The 17812-nt window shown below is 41.7% G+C and overlaps 1 protein-coding gene across 1 annotated transcript in view; it reads right to left on the bottom strand.

Annotated features, from left to right (window-relative positions):
- TBCD (tubulin folding cofactor D) overlaps nucleotides 1-17812 on the bottom strand; it is a 226913-nt gene that overhangs the window by 79142 nt on the left and 129959 nt on the right. The window contains exons 18-22 of the mRNA XM_019542712.1: nucleotides 10949-11029; nucleotides 9425-9498; nucleotides 8462-8579; nucleotides 5769-5829; nucleotides 4418-4440 (exon numbers count right to left, since the gene is read on the bottom strand). Coding sequence (XP_019398257.1) covers nucleotides 4418-4440; nucleotides 5769-5829; nucleotides 8462-8579; nucleotides 9425-9498; nucleotides 10949-11029 — 357 coding nt within the window. The remainder of the gene's footprint in view (nucleotides 1-4417; nucleotides 4441-5768; nucleotides 5830-8461; nucleotides 8580-9424; nucleotides 9499-10948; nucleotides 11030-17812) is intronic.

Here is a 17812-nt window from a genome sequence, read left to right as displayed (position 1 = left end):
CCATCTGTGACCCAAGGGTGAAGGGCACCATATGTGGCAGCGAGACACTGAGTCACTGGAGGGAGGTACTCATGAAAAAAGTGACGGAGGTGGAACGGCAGAGGCAGGGGGCAATGGAACAGGGGAATCCACTGCCTGAATCTGGCCTGCCATCCACGAGCCAGTCTTCCCCTTCACCACAGGTGCTCCCAGTATGGGATAAAGCCATGGCAAACATTAGGGGGTCCAGACCCACCAGACCCCAGGATCAGGCAGACAGCCCTTACACCGTGGTATCTGCCTATCTTGCCGAGTCTGTGGAGCCCCTGGACTGTGACCCCTTGGCCTACTGGGCAACCCGCAGCCCAATGTGGCCGGATCTGGCCACAGTTGCCCGGGAATACTGGACCTGTTCACTGACCAGTGTGCCAAGCGAGAGGGTGTTCAGCATGGCTGCGGATGTTGTGACACCCCACTGCACCTGCTTGGATCCTGGTTGGGGGAGCAGCTGGTGTTCCTCAAGGTGAACCTCCCACTGCAGGTGCAGATGGAGCGAATGCCGCCCTCCTCACTCCATCTGTATCACAAGTTTTGTCTGTCAGCAGCCTAAGGTGCAGTTTCCCCCAAAACCCTGCACCTATCACCGTGAAAGTTGGCAGGCTTTGTGGGCTCCTCAGGGGCTAGCAACCCTGCAGTTTTGAGCTTCCTGTGGCTTTCCACACAGAAGTCACAGGAGGTTCTCTCTCAAGAATTTGGGGTGCTGTTTCTCCATACCCCCTGAACCTATCTTGTTGAAAGTTGGCAGGCTTTGTGGGCCCCTCAGGAGCTACCATTCCTGTAAGTTTCATCAAGATCAGACAAGAAATGCCAAAGTTATAGCCTGCTTCGTCCTTCCCCATTAGAGCCTCGAAGCGGATGGCAAATCGAAGCAGGACTCAGTTTAATATTTGACATGGCTGTCAAATCAAATATTACCTGCTCTGCACAGCCCTAGAGGAGACCTCATTGGGGCACACTACTGTGCAGAGTCCCAGCACCAGAGGGTGCAGCAACAAGGGGTTAGAAGACCCCAGCAAGAGGGCACAGTTACTGAGGCTAAGGGTCCAGTGACAACAACAGGCTGAACTAAACTGAGGCCTCATCACTAGAGACAATGTCTAAATACCATCTGAGGGGCATGAGGCAAGGTAAAGGGGCAGTTTTGGAGCCACCTATCTAGCCCATAAGGCTTGGGGTGTCTCGCAAGACACCTGCTTAGAATGGGACCCAGCAAGGGGTCTAAAGACCCTCAGGGTTTAGTGGGATCTACCAGAACCATGAGTGTGTAGCAGTGTGAGAGCAGCCTCCCTACCTACTAACAAAGCGTGGCAGGAAAGATTAGAAGATGCCTGCAAGGCAAAGCTGACATGGTCACAGGGCCCCAGGGGCATCATGACCATCTCTAGGGACTCCACCCCATGACACAGCTGAATATTATAAAAAGCCAGAGATAACTATTTGGAAATGGCCCCTTTGCCTCAAGCCATACCTGTCTATCAGGGGTGGGCGAAACGCCTTATTAGATTCAGATTCGGCCCGAAGTGGGGACAGTGATTTCATTCGCCGATTCAGATCACTGTTCCCAATTCGATTAAACTGAATCCAAATATAAAGATTCAATGCTGATTCAAAGAATCAGCAATTCAGCCATAGACACAGCTTTAAATATCTGTTCTACATACCTTGAGGTACCAGGTGTGGCCTGAGAATGCTGTGATGGCGCGGCAAATGGAGCATCCCACAGGAGCGCAGGGGAACCCCCCTCCCCCAGTGTGCTTGGTGGTAGACCCAGAAGTGGACCAGAATTACTTCGGGTCTGCTTCCGGGTTCACTGCCAAGCGCGTGGAGGACCCCGCGCATTCCCCCAGTTCAGTGATTGGCCATGGGGGGACTCCAGGTTGTCCTCCCTGACCCAAGAGGCACCAGTCGCCAAGCCAGGGGTAGGGTCCCCCCCATGCTCCATGGTGGACCCAGAAGTGCTTCTGCTCCACTTCTGGGTCCACCACCAAACATGTTGGGGACACCCCCCCCCATGCTCCTGTGGGATGCTCCATCCACCTCAGCATCTCAGCATTCACAAACCACCTGGTACCTTGAGGTATGTAGAAAAAACATTTAAAGCTGTTTATATGTCTGAATCATCGAATCTCCCCGGATCGATTTGGAGAGTTCTGATTTGACTTGTGGAGATTAAAGGGTTTCCTGATTCGATTTGGCCACCAAATTGAGCCAAATCGAATCAGTGACCGAAGCTTCGTACAGACTTACTATTTATGACAACTTGATAACTTGGTCTTTGTAACCAGATATTCACATTCAGGAACAGATTCAAGAAATCAGATACACATTATTGTTTTGAATCTCTATTCAACTTTATGTTTCTTCCAGAGTCTCGAGTATATGTGCAAGATAAAGCATTTTAAAAGAAGTTGAGAGGACTACTACTGAAAATGAATTTTTGTTGTGAGCTCCTTCAATAATGAGCACTTTGACAATGTCTTAAATATATAGTATTAAGAAACCCACCCAGCTTTTGGTTGTAATAATAATGCTTTAAATACAGGTAGGTACAAAACAGCACACACCCAAATGGGACACTGGATCTGACAATAAGCTCATAATGATACAACTTCCCTGATTTCACTGGAGTTACTCCTGGTTCACACTGGTTAAAGATCAAAATCAGGCACATAGCACAATGTCTTTAACTACAAGTACACATGTAAATTCTCCAACCAAACAAGCACAATTAACTAGTTCACTAGTTTAAATACAATAATCAGACATGTTGATATAAATATCAACTAATGCAGTTTCCAGCATTCCTATTAAATCTTATAATCTTCAGATTTCAAGGAGCTATTTTTCAAATGGAAACCTCTGGGGCATTGTGTGCAATAATTATTCATCATCAAACAAGTTCATCTTGTTTCACCAAGTACCTGCTTAGTAATACCCAAGTCAAATTGCTGGTTTGCTTTTAATATCTGACCCAAAGATTTATTTTTCTTATCCAACTTTAAAGTCAATTTGCTATCTGTAAACATATTTTTAAATAAGCATTAAGTTAGACATCTCTTGTCTTTTATACAACCACTGCTTAGAGCAAATTGTGGTACCTCAAGTTTGGTACTAAACAGAGAATTAAATTAGAACCTTATCCATGATGAAAGCACTTTAATAGGCATCTTATAAACACCAATAAGTGCAAGATGTGCACTTTGTGACAAAAACAAAATTACACCCAACCTCCACCCTGGAATTAAAGAATTAACAGCAGCCATGACAGCTGCCCATAAAGCCACTGTTAACATGCAGCCTCAGTTTTTTCAGCTAAGGTACCATAATAGCGCACTCACTAGTGGAAGTTAGTTTTAGCTTGGAACATTTAAAACAATACATACAAGCTTTAAATATGAAAATTTTAACATTTAAGTTCCAAGTTGTGCAAATATTTTCATGAAACAGGACATATTTAAAGCAATGTTACTAATCATACAAACTCATTTCTGTGACACAACACTCTTCTCTGTGTGCTACGATAATCTCTAGTAGTACTTTGTTTTTTCTTTGCATAATTGTCATTGTCATTAGTATCAATGAAAGTTACACAGATGCATCAAAAAAACATGCACTGTAGTTCTCACTAACAAGTTACTTTATACCTTGATTTCCTTAGATCTAGGAGAAAAAACCTAAAGTCTCATTTTTATTTTAATTGACTTTTAGCCAATCTTTACTCAGATAAGTTCCCTTTATTTACTGGAGACTTCACAGAAAAAAAAAAGTAAATAGAAAAAGCAAATGTTCATTAAATCAATTTCAAAGAATGTAGAAAGCAATTACATAGGTATTTTTACTCCAACACGTCACCTTGGCTATGTTAGCACTAATCAGTTACAGTTCACTTCTATAGACTAAGTTTAAGTGAACAAAGCTCTGGAAGTCAGCTTCTATAGTATTATTTCCCTATACTAAGGAAGAAACCTATTACAAGATACGGAAATTTGTGTAGTAGCAAACATACTGCACTATTGTTTTTTTTCTCATCTCCTCTCTTTCATTTTGTCTATGTCAATCCCATCTCTAAGCCAAAGGCAGATGAAATTTTCACCACTTTCAAATAAAGGATACCCTACATGATTTATTTACAACCTCACTTCCGCATCAACACTAATAGTTCAATAAGAATAAAGTTCCAAGTAAGGTGCTATACAATAACAATAAATAATTTGAGCGCTACACTCCAGTGAACTGCTGGACTGAAGTGTTACTGAAGTAGACATTACACAATGATAGTACTTGGCTTAAAAAAATATGAATTTCCTAATTTTATTGGTTCTAAAGCTATGTGAACTTTTAAAATTGAAAACAACTTCTTTGGTTTCAAATTTCTTACCTGTACAACTGACGACTGGAAAGCTGTAATAGAATTAGTGAAAACAGGTGACTTTTTTCATTATCTTCACATAGAACAAACCAGCATCCCTACCCCAAAGACCTTACAAAAGGCAAGTGGTGAAACCATATGAGAGAGAACAAGGAAACAAATCAACAGCACTGGTCACTAGGGGTGCGCGAAATGGGCTGTATTCAATTCTGATTCAGCCCAATCAAGGACAGCGATTCAATTCATTGATTTAGATGGATCACTGTCCCAAAATGATTCAGCCAAATCCAAATATGAAGACTGGATGCTGATTTGGAGAATCAGCGATTTGGCCATAGACACAGCTTTAAATGTTTTTTCTACATACCTCAAGGCACCAGGTGCGGCTCATGAATGCTGTGATGCTGGGGCGGATGGAGTGTCCCACAGGAGCACAAAGCCTCCCCCCCGTGTGCTCAGTGGTGGACCCAGAAGTGCTTCTGGTCTGCTTCTGGGTCTGCTGCTGAGTGCACTGGGGACACCCCCGCTCCACGCTCCTCTGGGATGCTCCATCCACCCCAAGATCTCAGCATTCACGAGCCGCCTGGTACCTTGAGGTATGTGGAAAAAACATTTAAAACTGTGCCTATGTCCGAATCATCAAATCTCTCCAAATCGATTCGGAGGGTTCCGATTCAATTCGGAGAATCTCTGCCAAATCAAATCAGCAACTGAAGCTTCACAAAGCCCTACTGGTCACCATGACAGACAGCTGTCTTGGCACATCTACAGCCCTACTGTTGTCAAATGTTTTGTAGATGTTTGGGCATGGATCTGACTGAAAACCAAAGTGGTTTTGCAGATGTTTATATGGAGGTTCTTCAATACATTTGAAGCAACATGCCTGTTCGAAAATGAAATAAGTAATGTGACCTAATGGCATTACATTACACTCAGTTTGATGTGAAAAGAGACCCAGAAGGGAAATGCAAAGATACAAGTGATATTATCAAAATGACAAGACAGAAAAATAGTCTTTGCAGCAACATTTTAAATGGATACGAGCAGGACTATATTCCATTTGTCAAAGCTGTAGAAAAGGGCGTTGCACTAATCAAGACATGGAATGACGAGATTAAAGCTGTGTGGGCAGATAGGAAAAGCCATATCCTACAGACGTTATACAGAAAGAATCAGCAAGATGTTAGTATCAAAAAAGAATATAGAAGGATGGCATAGGTGAAAAGTAAAGAGGCTCTGTTTTGGATATGTTGAAAGTAAGCTACAAGGCAGGCATCTATAAGGGGAGGCGTGAGAAATGGATACTGCTATAAAAAAAAAAGACTTAAAATTCCAACAGATATTTATAGCTAGCACAAACCTCCTGATGGATCCTCTTTAGACCTTCCAAGGATTTTTCACTGATATAATCTGTAATCAATCTGTAAAAAAGTGACATAGAATTTTAAGTCAAAACATGCAAATTTCTGTTCATACATTCACAAATACTTCCTTCTCCAAATGCTTATTGTACTTTTAGAGTAACAGAAAAATAAATATACATGACTGCAAGTGTTTCTCAACAGAAATGTGTAACATCCATGAATATTAAAAGGGGTTTAGGAAACAAGGTGCCAAAACACCTTTTTCTTTTCTTTTCTTTTTTTTTAACAAATGCTTAGCACAATCATCTTTGAAGTATTACAAAAGAATACTATTATTTTTGTCACTGAATAAAGCTATGTTGTAATGTAATACTGACACTCTTCTAATTTAGTTCTACCTTTAAACTTTACGGGTTCTCATTAATATATCACTTCAGCTGCCCCCATCAATTTCAGGCCACGGTTCCTAATCCTACATTTGCTCACCCTTATTTCTCCAGTTTTTTAGTTTAGCTGCAGCTTCAGGGAGGATACTTAAAGAGGAATCTGTGAACAGCAAACAGGTTCCTCCTGAAAGACTCTTTCTTTCCTCATCAGATACATGCCTCACTTTTACTTTATTTCTTTTTTTTTATAATTAGGGACAACCAAAAATCCTTGAAAGATTTAAACTTAGATTTACTCCAACTGCAATTATTTCAAATCACCTGACTATACTAATATGAATGCCTTTTTCCTACAAAACGTACCCCCCTTCCACATAAATTAAATTATTAAAAGAATTACATTACAACACCATAGTTACACCTCTGTCTAACAAATGTGCAAGTAATTCTTGTAATTGTGAATCAAACTAACTCCAGGACTTAATGACTAGATCTGCTCTGATAAGGGCACTTTTGCACATACTCCAGGACGGAGGGGGCGGTCTTTTAAGCTCATTTGATGTGCTTTAGTTCAAGCGCCCCCATCGCCATTTTTAAGTGCAGAGACATTGATACACAAGATACAGGAGGCTCTTGGAGTGTGGCAATTGCGACGCTCCAGTAGACTCAATTAATTTAGTCTGTTCCAATGTGCTGAAATTCCAGCGCATTGGAGCAGCCTTGGTGCTCGTGTATAGGTGCCTTAAGAGAGGTTCTGATTCTCCTTCCTAAATTCAGTTTCCCTTAAACACTGCTACTATGTTTATCATCAAAACTTTGGATGATCTATGGCCAAAGCTAAACAAGCCTCTGTAAACGTTTGATTAAGAAGCGCCTTAAAAGATCTACAGATTTTGTTTCATTACTTTTAGTCAGATTTATGTTCAGAAGCTTTACTCTTCACTCCCAACAGCTATATGCAGTTATTTATACCTATGAATGCAAAGTAAGTATAATATAGTGCTAGAACTCTGAATGATAAATTCTAATTTCTCAAGGTTTTTGCATTGTTTTTCACAGGTAAAAGAACCAAGATATAAAAGATTAAAAATCAAATGCTAAAATAACACTAGAGGAATGCAAAACTCTAGAAATCTTGGTTCAGAAAGGATGCCTTTTATTAGACTGACTAAGAAATCGCAAAAAAAAAATCTTTTTCTACAATCTTTCGGGCACACACCCCCTTCCTCAGGCTCAGGGGAAATTAAAGATGGTAAAAGGTCCCCATAAGAAGAAAATAAAACTTCATTTTTGCACAGTGGACGCTGAAAGTGGAAGTCTATTCCTCTGGGTCCATGGCAGTGTCTTTGTGAGTATTATCTCTGAACCAAGAGTTCTAGAGTTTTGCTTTTCTTTTGTTGTCTCAGACCAACATAACTAACAAATCCATCCCTGAAACACGGAAGATGCCGAATTTTAGCTGGTTTTTGATTTAAATATCATTGCTGAATACCAAGGAAAATTTCTATACCTCCCTGCCTTTCTGCCATCTGACACCACCAAAAAAGGAATCCCGCCTCATCTGCACATCAAAGAGCAACTTACAAAGACCCTCTTATCCCAGAGGAACAGACTTCCACCTTCAGCTTCCTCTGTGCAAAAATGAAGGTTATTTTCTACTTATGGAGACTTTTACCATCTTTAACTTTCTCTGAGTCTGAGGAAGGGTGCGCGTGGGTGAAAGCTTGCAGAAAAAGATATGTTTTGTGATTTCTTAGTTGGTCTAATACAAGGCATCATCTCTGAACCATGAGTTCTAGGGTTTTGCATTTCTTTTCATCTCAAACCAACACAGCTACCAAATAAATCCCTGAAAGTAACACTAGGTAACTGTATCAAATAATTTATAACAATTACTCTGAATATATAAGCCAAATTAAATACCTATTCATTCAGTTCAATTTAACAAGTAAAGTGAGGAGTTAGTTTTTTCACAAGGAATATAAAAAGGAAAGATGCTTCCTTCAGTAGCAATATGGTAAAGTCTGTGAGTTAATCCATACTTCGGACAATGTCTTTTGTATTCTTGCTTGACTTAGACAATAGGTGATCTCATTTTCATGATGATTCATGGGTTTAGATTTGAAATGTATAACCTCACCAGGGAAGTGTGAAGGCTTGACATTACTGATGAAAACCAAAACAAACATTGCAATGAATAACAAGTTCCCTGTGATAGAGATTTCCATAATTACACTGGGAAGGCTTTTGATAGATTATATATTAAAAGAAACTCTACAGTTGAGATAATCTTGTCTTTATACCTATTATTCTCTGCTGCTAGTTTGTACAGTGCATGGGTGATCTCAGCACAGGCAAGAATTGCCCCATGACGACTGTGTAAATCATTGCCCACAGCTAATGGCAGCAATTTTGGCAAAACTGCAAGAGAAGAAATTAAAAGAAAATCAATAGTTACATACTGATAAATTATAAGCAACTGTTTGCTTTAATGCTCTGCCACATTTAAAATACGTATTATCAACTTCACTGCATCTACTCAAACAATGCATTGGAAAGATTTCTATAAATCTTTATAATTTTAAATGTGCCTATTAAGGTATACTTGGCTTTCAAATTACTTTGTTTCTTCTTGATTTTTTTTTTTTACATTTTACTGTTCCAGTTTCCCTAGGCCAGGGATGTCCAATGTACAGCCAGTGGGCTGGATCCTGCCCATGAATCTGCTCTATCCAGTCCACCAATAGACTAGTGCGCCAGCAGAAGATGGGTGGTGGGGGCTAGTGTGGCACACCCTGCTGAAGAATTCAAGGTTCCTGAGCTGCAATGGACATGGTCAGCAGAAGCAAGGAAGCCCTAGACCCATGCCATCACAATCAGCTGACCTCTGCCACTGCCCCCAGCTCCACTGCATCCACTGCTCATTCCATAGATCTGACCTAGGAAGCGCCATCGTGGTTAGATCTTGCCCAAAGCCCAGAGTATAACACCCCTCCCCTAGATTGTACTTCTAAATACCAAATACTTCATTTTGGATTGGTCTTGAAAACTGAAAATTCTTGTGCATCATTTAATAAAACCCATTAAATCTGGTAAGTGGTAATGCTATCAGAGTGACAGCACCATTTTCAGATGCTTGAAAAAATCTTCTTTCACTCCCTTAAAGTCACATATTTGTTCAAGTCTTGTTTCTTAATATGTTTGCACTACGTACACAAGGGCATTTAATATGGGACAGTCTATAAAATAAATTTACTGATACTCACCCACTTGTGCCATATATTCAGGGGCCTGTGGAGTAAGGTTATGAAGAGCCTTAGTTGAAAGTTCTCGAATGACCCTGTGAAGGTTAAAAAAAATATTTTCTTGTTCATTATCTCTTTATCAATAAATACAACCCATTTCTGAGTGAGATCCTTTCTTCAAAACAAAAGTGATTACAAATTATAAGACCCTCTTGACCTCATATCTGCACAGCCAGACCCTTGGATACCACATAATCATGCAGAATGCTTCACTCAAATTTTAAGGCCCAGGGCAACATCTAAAGGTTATTTTTCTGAGAATGTTGAAATGTAGTTTTTTTCCAGCAAAGAAATCAGTTTCTATGACTGAATAGAGGACTGAAACATTAATTAATATGAGCAATTATTTAATTAATGTAAATTGATACAAAACTGTAACCAAGGTAATAAGTCTCATAAGAGACAGATGGTTCCTGTAGGCATTTTCTTCATTCCTCCATGCTATAGGGGGAGATCTTGAGAGTACTGTTGTCAGATTCAAGTAAACTAAGACATTTTTCAGGATAGTTCATTCTAAGGTCCAAGTGAAATGTACACTGATATTCTACAAAAACATGGCTACAATGTTCAGTTATTGTCCAAATGAAGAATAAAGACACATCTATTATGAGGTATCAAGTTATCACTGTAAACCTAGATAATCTGCAGTTACCTTTTGGCTACATGAATAAAACTTACTGTTATAGTAGCCAGAGAATTAGAAGGGAAAAAAATACAAATATGGATGACAGTACCTGAGGGCTCATCCCATACACTGCCAGGGACATTGTGTCATGAGGAATAATAACAGTTTACAGTACTACATCATCACATTTATGGTATAGGTACACATTTTAATCTTCATGCAACACTAAATATAACTATACTTTTTATCCTCATGTATGAAATCTACTTAATTAAAGATAATTATATGGCAAGGATGTTTACCCTCAGATATAGTATGCATCTTATTAAACAAAGTACTTTATTCATCTCCTAAAACCAGGCTTAGAAACTGCAAAAACTAAACTAAGTAAGTTCATAAACTTTTTTTAAGGGATAATATGATCTGGAAAAATGGATGATGTAAGCAACTCTTGTCCAGTCTTCTTCAATCAGTTATCACAGCTTTCCTAAAATATTCATATATCTTTTAAAAAAAATAATTTTCTATAGAAAACAGCCATCTCAAATTTGCATGGCAAACAAAAACCAAAATTCCACTTAAAATGTTATGTATGTATGTTGTAAAGAAACACACTACCAAAAATGTATGTTGTAAAGAAACACACTACCAAAAGCCGGTTAAAAAAAAGGAAATGCTGATAAATTATTCGAATCCTTAATACAATAGAACCCAGTCCCAATCAAGGCCCATAGTTGCTTTTGAAAGGAAAAGAAACAAAAGCTCCCTCTGCTTTTAAAGACAGATAACTAAAGAGCACAGAAAAATAGGATTTGCAAAATATTTAACTTTAAGGCATCAGTTAGAATTTCAGAACCTACCCATCCCAGTGGTTGATCTTCATGTTAACCAGGTGATCGATCATCGGTTGTGTATATTCAGGAAAGCCAGCAACATATACACTAAAAACAAAAATACATGTTTGTGCATATATACAAAAATGTAAAGGATGTATAGATTATGGCAGGAACTTCTTAAAGACTGTAACTCATCACTTTTTAAGGGAACAAAAATTCTTGTAAAGTACTGAGATGTAAAAAATGTTCTATCCCATATTCTGCAACACATTCACGTTTATATTGGTACTAGCCAATTGCCCATCAAGAATGATAGGTAGGGCAGGGTGGGGAGGCATGGAACACTGCCAACCACCACCCCATGCCACTGGTGCCTCCCAGGAGCAGGGAGGAAAGCTTGCCCTGCCATTCCCTCCATCCCCCTCTGCCGGCACCCTGCACCACCACCATCTCCAGCACCACTAGACTCGTCCCCCACCCACACTCCTCGGAGGTGGCAGAGCACCACCATGACGTTGGGAATTGAATTGGGGGGCAAGACCAGCACCCCGCTCCATCCCCACCATCATGGAGGTGCTCCGCACTCCGATTGGTTGTTTCACTAACCAACCAGAGTGCTCCAGGAGTGTTATGAATATAGACAGATGGACTAAGCCCTTTATTATATAAGAATGTATATTGCATATGTAAAATGAGGTCTTACATGAAGGGCAATATTGAATACATTAATAAATATTTGATTTACATGTAATTATATTTAATAAATACTCAAAAAATAAACTGGCAGTAAACATTTTTACTGTTCAAATCCAATGATTAACATATTTAAACATTAATAGTAAATTTCCAGAAACTGCACTCAGAAGCACATTACATAGTAAACTGCATACAAAAACTCTATATAAAGAACATTGACAAAACATGTCTCAGCCCTTCCTAGCACTGATCAACAGAGGATAACAACTTATTACTATTACCTATAACTCCAATAGCTCAAGTGATAGAGGTCTGAGGATGAGGTAGGTGAATATACCACACAAACTTCTCTGTCCTCAGTTTGCTTTTTTTTTTTAAATGTTGGAAATGACGCATAAGCAAGGTACATTAAAAGAACACTTAAGTGACAAAGTCAAGTACTCAAGAGTTAGGAGATGCCAGAATTAAAAATGTAAATTAAGAATGCAGAGACAAGTTGACCAGTCCTGTATCTTATCTTTTCAGTGGTTGACTTCACACTTCAGCAAGTGGAATAAGTGACAGCAGTGGTAAGCTCTCATCCTCTACATCAGCAGTGTCAAAATCACCTGGAGGGATGCATGCAGTGGGGGAAATTCTCCTATAGGTAGAACTGTCCCAGAACTCTGGGACAGTTTGAACCATTGCAAAATGCCCCCACCCCTGCCAATCAGCTGACTGGGAAGACAGGGTGATCAGGAGTGAAGGATTCTCCCAAGGCTGGAACTGTTCTGGGCCTAGGGACAGTTCCTGCCCTGGTATACCTGCTGTCCCTGGAGTTGTGCTCAGGGAAGGAGCATTTTCACATAGCTCAACCCATCCTACCTGAAAAGGTCAAGCTGCACTGCCTCTGTCTCCCACTCCTTACATAAGTCAGGGTCACCCTAGTCTGTGCAAGGGGTTAGGGGCCCTTCCCTTTAGCTAGAACTGACAAGAGGAGCCCCAAGAGTGTTCAAGCTGCAGTGACTGCTTTCTATGCTATGGACAGAACTGGAACTGTGGACGAGGCAGGAGGCAGAGGCATTGTGGTTGGAACCCTCCTGAAGCTCCTGAAGGTAGTTCCAGCTCTGGGAAAATGCCCTTTGCAGACAGGGGTCAACTCAGAGATCTGCAAGCTGGGGAAAGGGAGGCATTTCCCCACAGCTCAAGCCCTCCTAGTACCCCTGGAATAGGTTGTGCTCTCCTGCATTGGGGCTGTAAGGCTTGTATGCTCCAGCCCCAAACTATTTGGAACTGAACCCTGTCCATAGCCTATAATAAAGCCCTGATTACTCAAAGATATCTACCTGAACAAACTTTCACGCTTATACAAAATCCTTGCAATCAAGTGGAACTCTACATTGATATAAGGGTTTATCAGACAGACCCTTTTTCCAGGGCTGAAGTCTACATATCAGAACTATAGAGCATGCATTCCATGTTGTCGCTTTAAGCTACAAAAATGTGTTGTGAGGTCATATAAATGTCTGTCAGAAAAGTCCATTCCTGCAACCATAAAACAACACTATGCATTTTTTGTATAGACAATTAAATATATACCTATTCCCTTGTGCGTTAGTGCCACTCGCACAAAGATTTCAGGAAGGAGTGAATTATTGACCCAATTAATTACAGCTCTTACTTGCAGAACAGAGTGGTGAAGTTTTAATAAATCAGTTTTAGGAAGGGGTTGTCAACTGGGGGTATGCATACCCCTGAGGGTACTTGGGAAGCCCCCAGGGGTTCACAGCAGCAAAGAAGAGAAGCAGGGGGCACTTCTGGTTTCACCAGGGGTGCTTCTGATTTCACCATAAGGGACCCCTTCCCCACACTTGTCGACCGGCCAGACTTTTGCTTCTGGACTGGCTGCCAGGGGTACAACCAACAAAAAGGTTGAAAACCCCTGATTTAAGGTATGGGATGACACATACCTCAGGAAGAGAAGCTTAATTAGAAAGTGAAAATGGTTGCAAGGAATCATAATTTAATAACTAAATGAAATTCCTTTTAAAATTATCAGGGAAAGAGCAAATAATAAAAAAAGAATGGTCACAGAATACAAAATGACCTGTCCAAGAGTTTAATACTTGCCTTAATTGTAACTCAGCTAAATAAATTAGGACCTTTTTCATTTACGGCATTTTACATATTTTTTCTTAAATAAGAACGTAATCAGCAATGCTGAATACAAACATTGCAAATCAACCAAAAGGCAAAGTAAATGCCAGTGAGAGCTTAGAAGAGAAGACAGAAGCAGAAGCCTTAAAAAAGTAAGCAAAAAAGAAATAGCCTATGCAAATTCCAAGCCAAAAAAACTTTATTTTCTTTGTACAGTTTAAGAACAGCAGGTCAAATTCTCTGCTTGTGTAAACTGACAAGTTTCACATTATTCAAAACACATGATCTACTGCATGTCTGCATTTTTGTTTAGTAGCAGGAAGAGACGGGGAACGTACGCAAAGTGTAGAAGAAAGGTGTAGACAACAGAAAGGAAAGAGTAGGTGGAAGGCAGAGATTACAGAAATGTAGGTTGAAGTGATTATGAACAAAAAAGACAAATGTGAAGAAGAATCAATTTAAAAAGGAGAAGAACGATAAGAGTTGGCAGAGTGGGAAGGATTACGCTAGGATTATCAGACAACATTAATCCTAATGATCTGCTTTGTGGAAAATTCAAAGTTGTCCCTTGAACACAGGCTGACATGTGCCCTTTTTGTTTCCGGATATGTGGTCTGTGGCTCTATACTCTGATATACTGGACTTGAGGACCCCCATTTTTGTACGCATTATTTTATTACATATGCACCACTGCAGCCACATGTGGACTGTTGTGTGAAATAGCCTTTTTTTTTTTTTAACCAGCCATAAACCAAATTAAATCTTTGACTAAAACATAAGGGGGAAAAGCCACAGGCAGACAAAACAACAACTTGTTTCAAAGAGTGTTGTTTAAAAAAATAAGCAGTGAAACAACAAAAACACAGAAGTAAAAGCAGAAGGATAAAGGAAGGTTCAAGACAGTGATCATTACACAGAAGCAGAACAACACAGCATGATGCAAACAAAAAAAACCTACTTGATATGAAGATATTAAGTGCACATCATGCAAAAGAATAAAACTGAGTGCTAGCACACAAAAGCAGTGAACACCTTCGGTCTAACGTGAAGCTGTGGAGGAATAAGGTGGGGGGGGAGGGGCGGAGCCTGATTATAAATGTTCTTCTCCATTTAAATATAATTTTTTCTCTGTATCCTGTTAGGCAATTAATTAACCTTAATGACTGCAGAGATTTAATAGATTTCAGAGATTTCATAGACATTAGGGCTGGAAGGGACCTCAGAAGATCTTGAAGTCCAGCCCCCTGCCCCAGGGGCAGGAAGTCAGCAGGGATCATAGGATCCCACCAAGATAAACATCCAAATGTCTCTTGTAGGTGTTCAAAGTGGTGCTTGAACCAACTCCGGCGGCAGTCTATTCCAAACCTAGGGGCCTCAGACAGTAAAGAAGTTCTTCCTTATGTCCAGCCTGAAACAGTCTTGCAGGAGCTTGTGACCATTCGATCTTGTCATCCCTTGGGGCGCTCTGGTGAACAGACATTTCCCCAGGTCCTGATAAGCACACCTGTTAAACTTATAGGTGGCCACCAGATCACCCCTGAGCCTGCACTTTTGCAGGCTGAAGAGTCCCCTAGCTCTCAGCTTCTTGTCATAAGGTCTGTTTTCCTGACCTCTGATTATGTGCGTGGCTCTCCTCTGCACTCTCTCAAGGTTCTCCACATCCTTTTTGAATTGTGGAGCCCAAAACTGGATGCAGTACTCCAGCTGCAGCCTCACAAAGGCTGAGTACAACAGGAGAATGACGCCCTAGGATTTGCTTGAGAAGCATCTATGGATGCAAGCCTGTGTTTTGCTTGCTCTACTACCTGCAGCATCACATTGAAGGCTCATGTTCATCTTGTGGTCAATTATGACCCCTAAGTCCCTTTCATCCATGGTGTTAGCCAGCGTACACTACCAAACCTATAAGCATGCTGCGGGTTTTTCTTCCCAAGGTGGAGAACCTTGCATTTTTCAGTGTTAAACACCATCAGGTTCTCGTCCGTCCATTTCCTGAGCCTGTCAAAGTCAGCCTGAATCACCCTCCTGTCCTCAGGTGTGGCTGCTTTACCCCAAAGTTTGGTGTCATCAGCAAACTTGACTAGTCTGCTTCTGATTCCAATGTCCACATCATTAATGAAGATGTTGAATAATAGAGGCCCAAGGACAGAGCCTTGAGGGACCCCGCTGGTCAAAGCGCACCACAACAATTGACTTCCATCAACCACCATCCTCCGGGTCCAACCACAGAGCCTATTCCCCAGTCAGCGGACTGTGGTGAAGCTGAGGCTGCAGTTGGCCAGTTCTACTAAGAGGCGATCATGGGATACCAGATTGATGTCATATATCTTGACTTTAAAAAAGCTTTCAATCTGTTCCCCCTTGTCCAGGTGATAGGTCACCTGGTCGTAAAAGGAAATAAGATTGGTCAAGCGAGACCTACCTGCGACAAACCCATGCTGGCTATCCCTCAGAATTTTGCCATCGGCTACTCTGTTGAGAATGGTCTCCTTGATAATCTTTTCTAGGATCTTCCCTAGGATAGAGGTCAGGCTGATGGGCCTGTAGTTTGCCGGATCCACTTTCCTCCCTTTCTTGAAGATAGGCACCATGTTCCAATCATCAGGTACTTCACCAGAGCACCAAGAGTTCTCGAAGATCCGTGCCAGGGGCTGGGCTATGATGCTAGCCAGATCCTTGAGTACCCTGGGGTGTAAGCTGTCAGGGCCAGCTGACTTGAAGGTATCCAGCCTCTCAAGGTGTTCCTTCACAAAGTCAGCATTGATGGAGGGTAAGGAATCTCCCTCACCCAGGCCTTCCCGTCCTGTAATGGGCAGGGGTGTCCCAGGGGACTGGTAAAAAACCGACCTAAAATACCCATTTAGCAAGTTGACTTTATCCTGGGCATCAGTTGTCAGTTGTCCCATCCGGTTTTAGCAGGGGCCCAACATTGCCCTTGCTTCTCCTCTGGCTCCTCACATATTTAAAAAAGGACTTTTTATTGTCTTTGACACTTGTAGCCAGTTGGAGTTCAGTCGCAGCCTTGGCTTTCCTGGTTCGCTCCCTGCAGGTCCGGACCAGTGCAGGATATTCCTCCTCAGAGGTGGATCCTGTCCTCCATCCTTTGTAGGCCTTTTCAGATGGAGGAGGTCCGCTAGCTCCCCGCAGAGCCAAGGGGGCCACAGTGGCCTTTTGCTGCCTTTCCTCTGAGATGGGATAGGCTTTGCTTGTGCATCCAGGATCGCTCCCTTGAGGAGCAACCACTCTTCCTGAACTACCCTCTCCTTTGGGTCATGCTCCCTTAAGGCCTCACTGACAAGCTTCCTGAGCTCATCAGGTCAAGCAGCGCTTCGCCTCTCATCAGCCCGTAGACTTCTCGTATCAGGCTGAGCTCATCCACATACATGAGAATGGTTTGTGACCATTTGCATCTGGTTGAGCACTCTTCCCATGAGATGTCCGGGTCATTGAAGTCTCCCATAACAACCATGGACCAGAAGCGTGTGGCCTCAGCCAATTCCCTGGCAAATTTCTGGTCATGCTCTTGATCCTGGGTTGGAGGTCTGTAGTAGACTCCCACCATTGTATCCTTTGTGCTATGTTCCCCAAGGACTTTAACACAGAGGGTCTCTAGTCATCCACCCTATGTGCCAATGTCGGCTTTCAGGGACACATAGCTTTCCTTAACATAGAGAGCTACACCCCCGCCCCTTTTATCCACTCAATTTCTCCTGTACAAGGTATAGCCATCTATACCCGTGGCCCAGTCATGGGTGGAGTCCCATCAGGTCTCCGTTATCCCTATGACATCGTAATTATTTGCATTAAGCAGGAAGACAATTTCCTCCTGTTTATTCCCCAAGCTCCTGGCATTTGTGTAGAGGCATGCAAGTGTCCCTTTGGAAGGGGGGGGGGGGGCCTTGCCTCACCTACAGATCATTCCAGGGCTGGGGCAGGAGTGGGTTCCTTTAAGTGCCTTGGGCAGCAGTGGCGGTAGTCCCCCCCATCCCCTGGCAGGCTTAGTTTAAAGCCCAGTGGAGCAGGTCAGCCAGTCTGGCTGAGAAAAGCCTCACTCCT

The sequence above is a fragment of the Crocodylus porosus genome, unplaced genomic scaffold (assembly GCF_001723895.1).
Source record: "Crocodylus porosus isolate Cpor-Errol unplaced genomic scaffold, CroPor_comp1, whole genome shotgun sequence".
Classification (NCBI taxonomy): domain Eukaryota; kingdom Metazoa; phylum Chordata; order Crocodylia; family Crocodylidae; genus Crocodylus; species Crocodylus porosus.
This window is presented reverse-complemented; position numbering and strand designations above follow the sequence as displayed.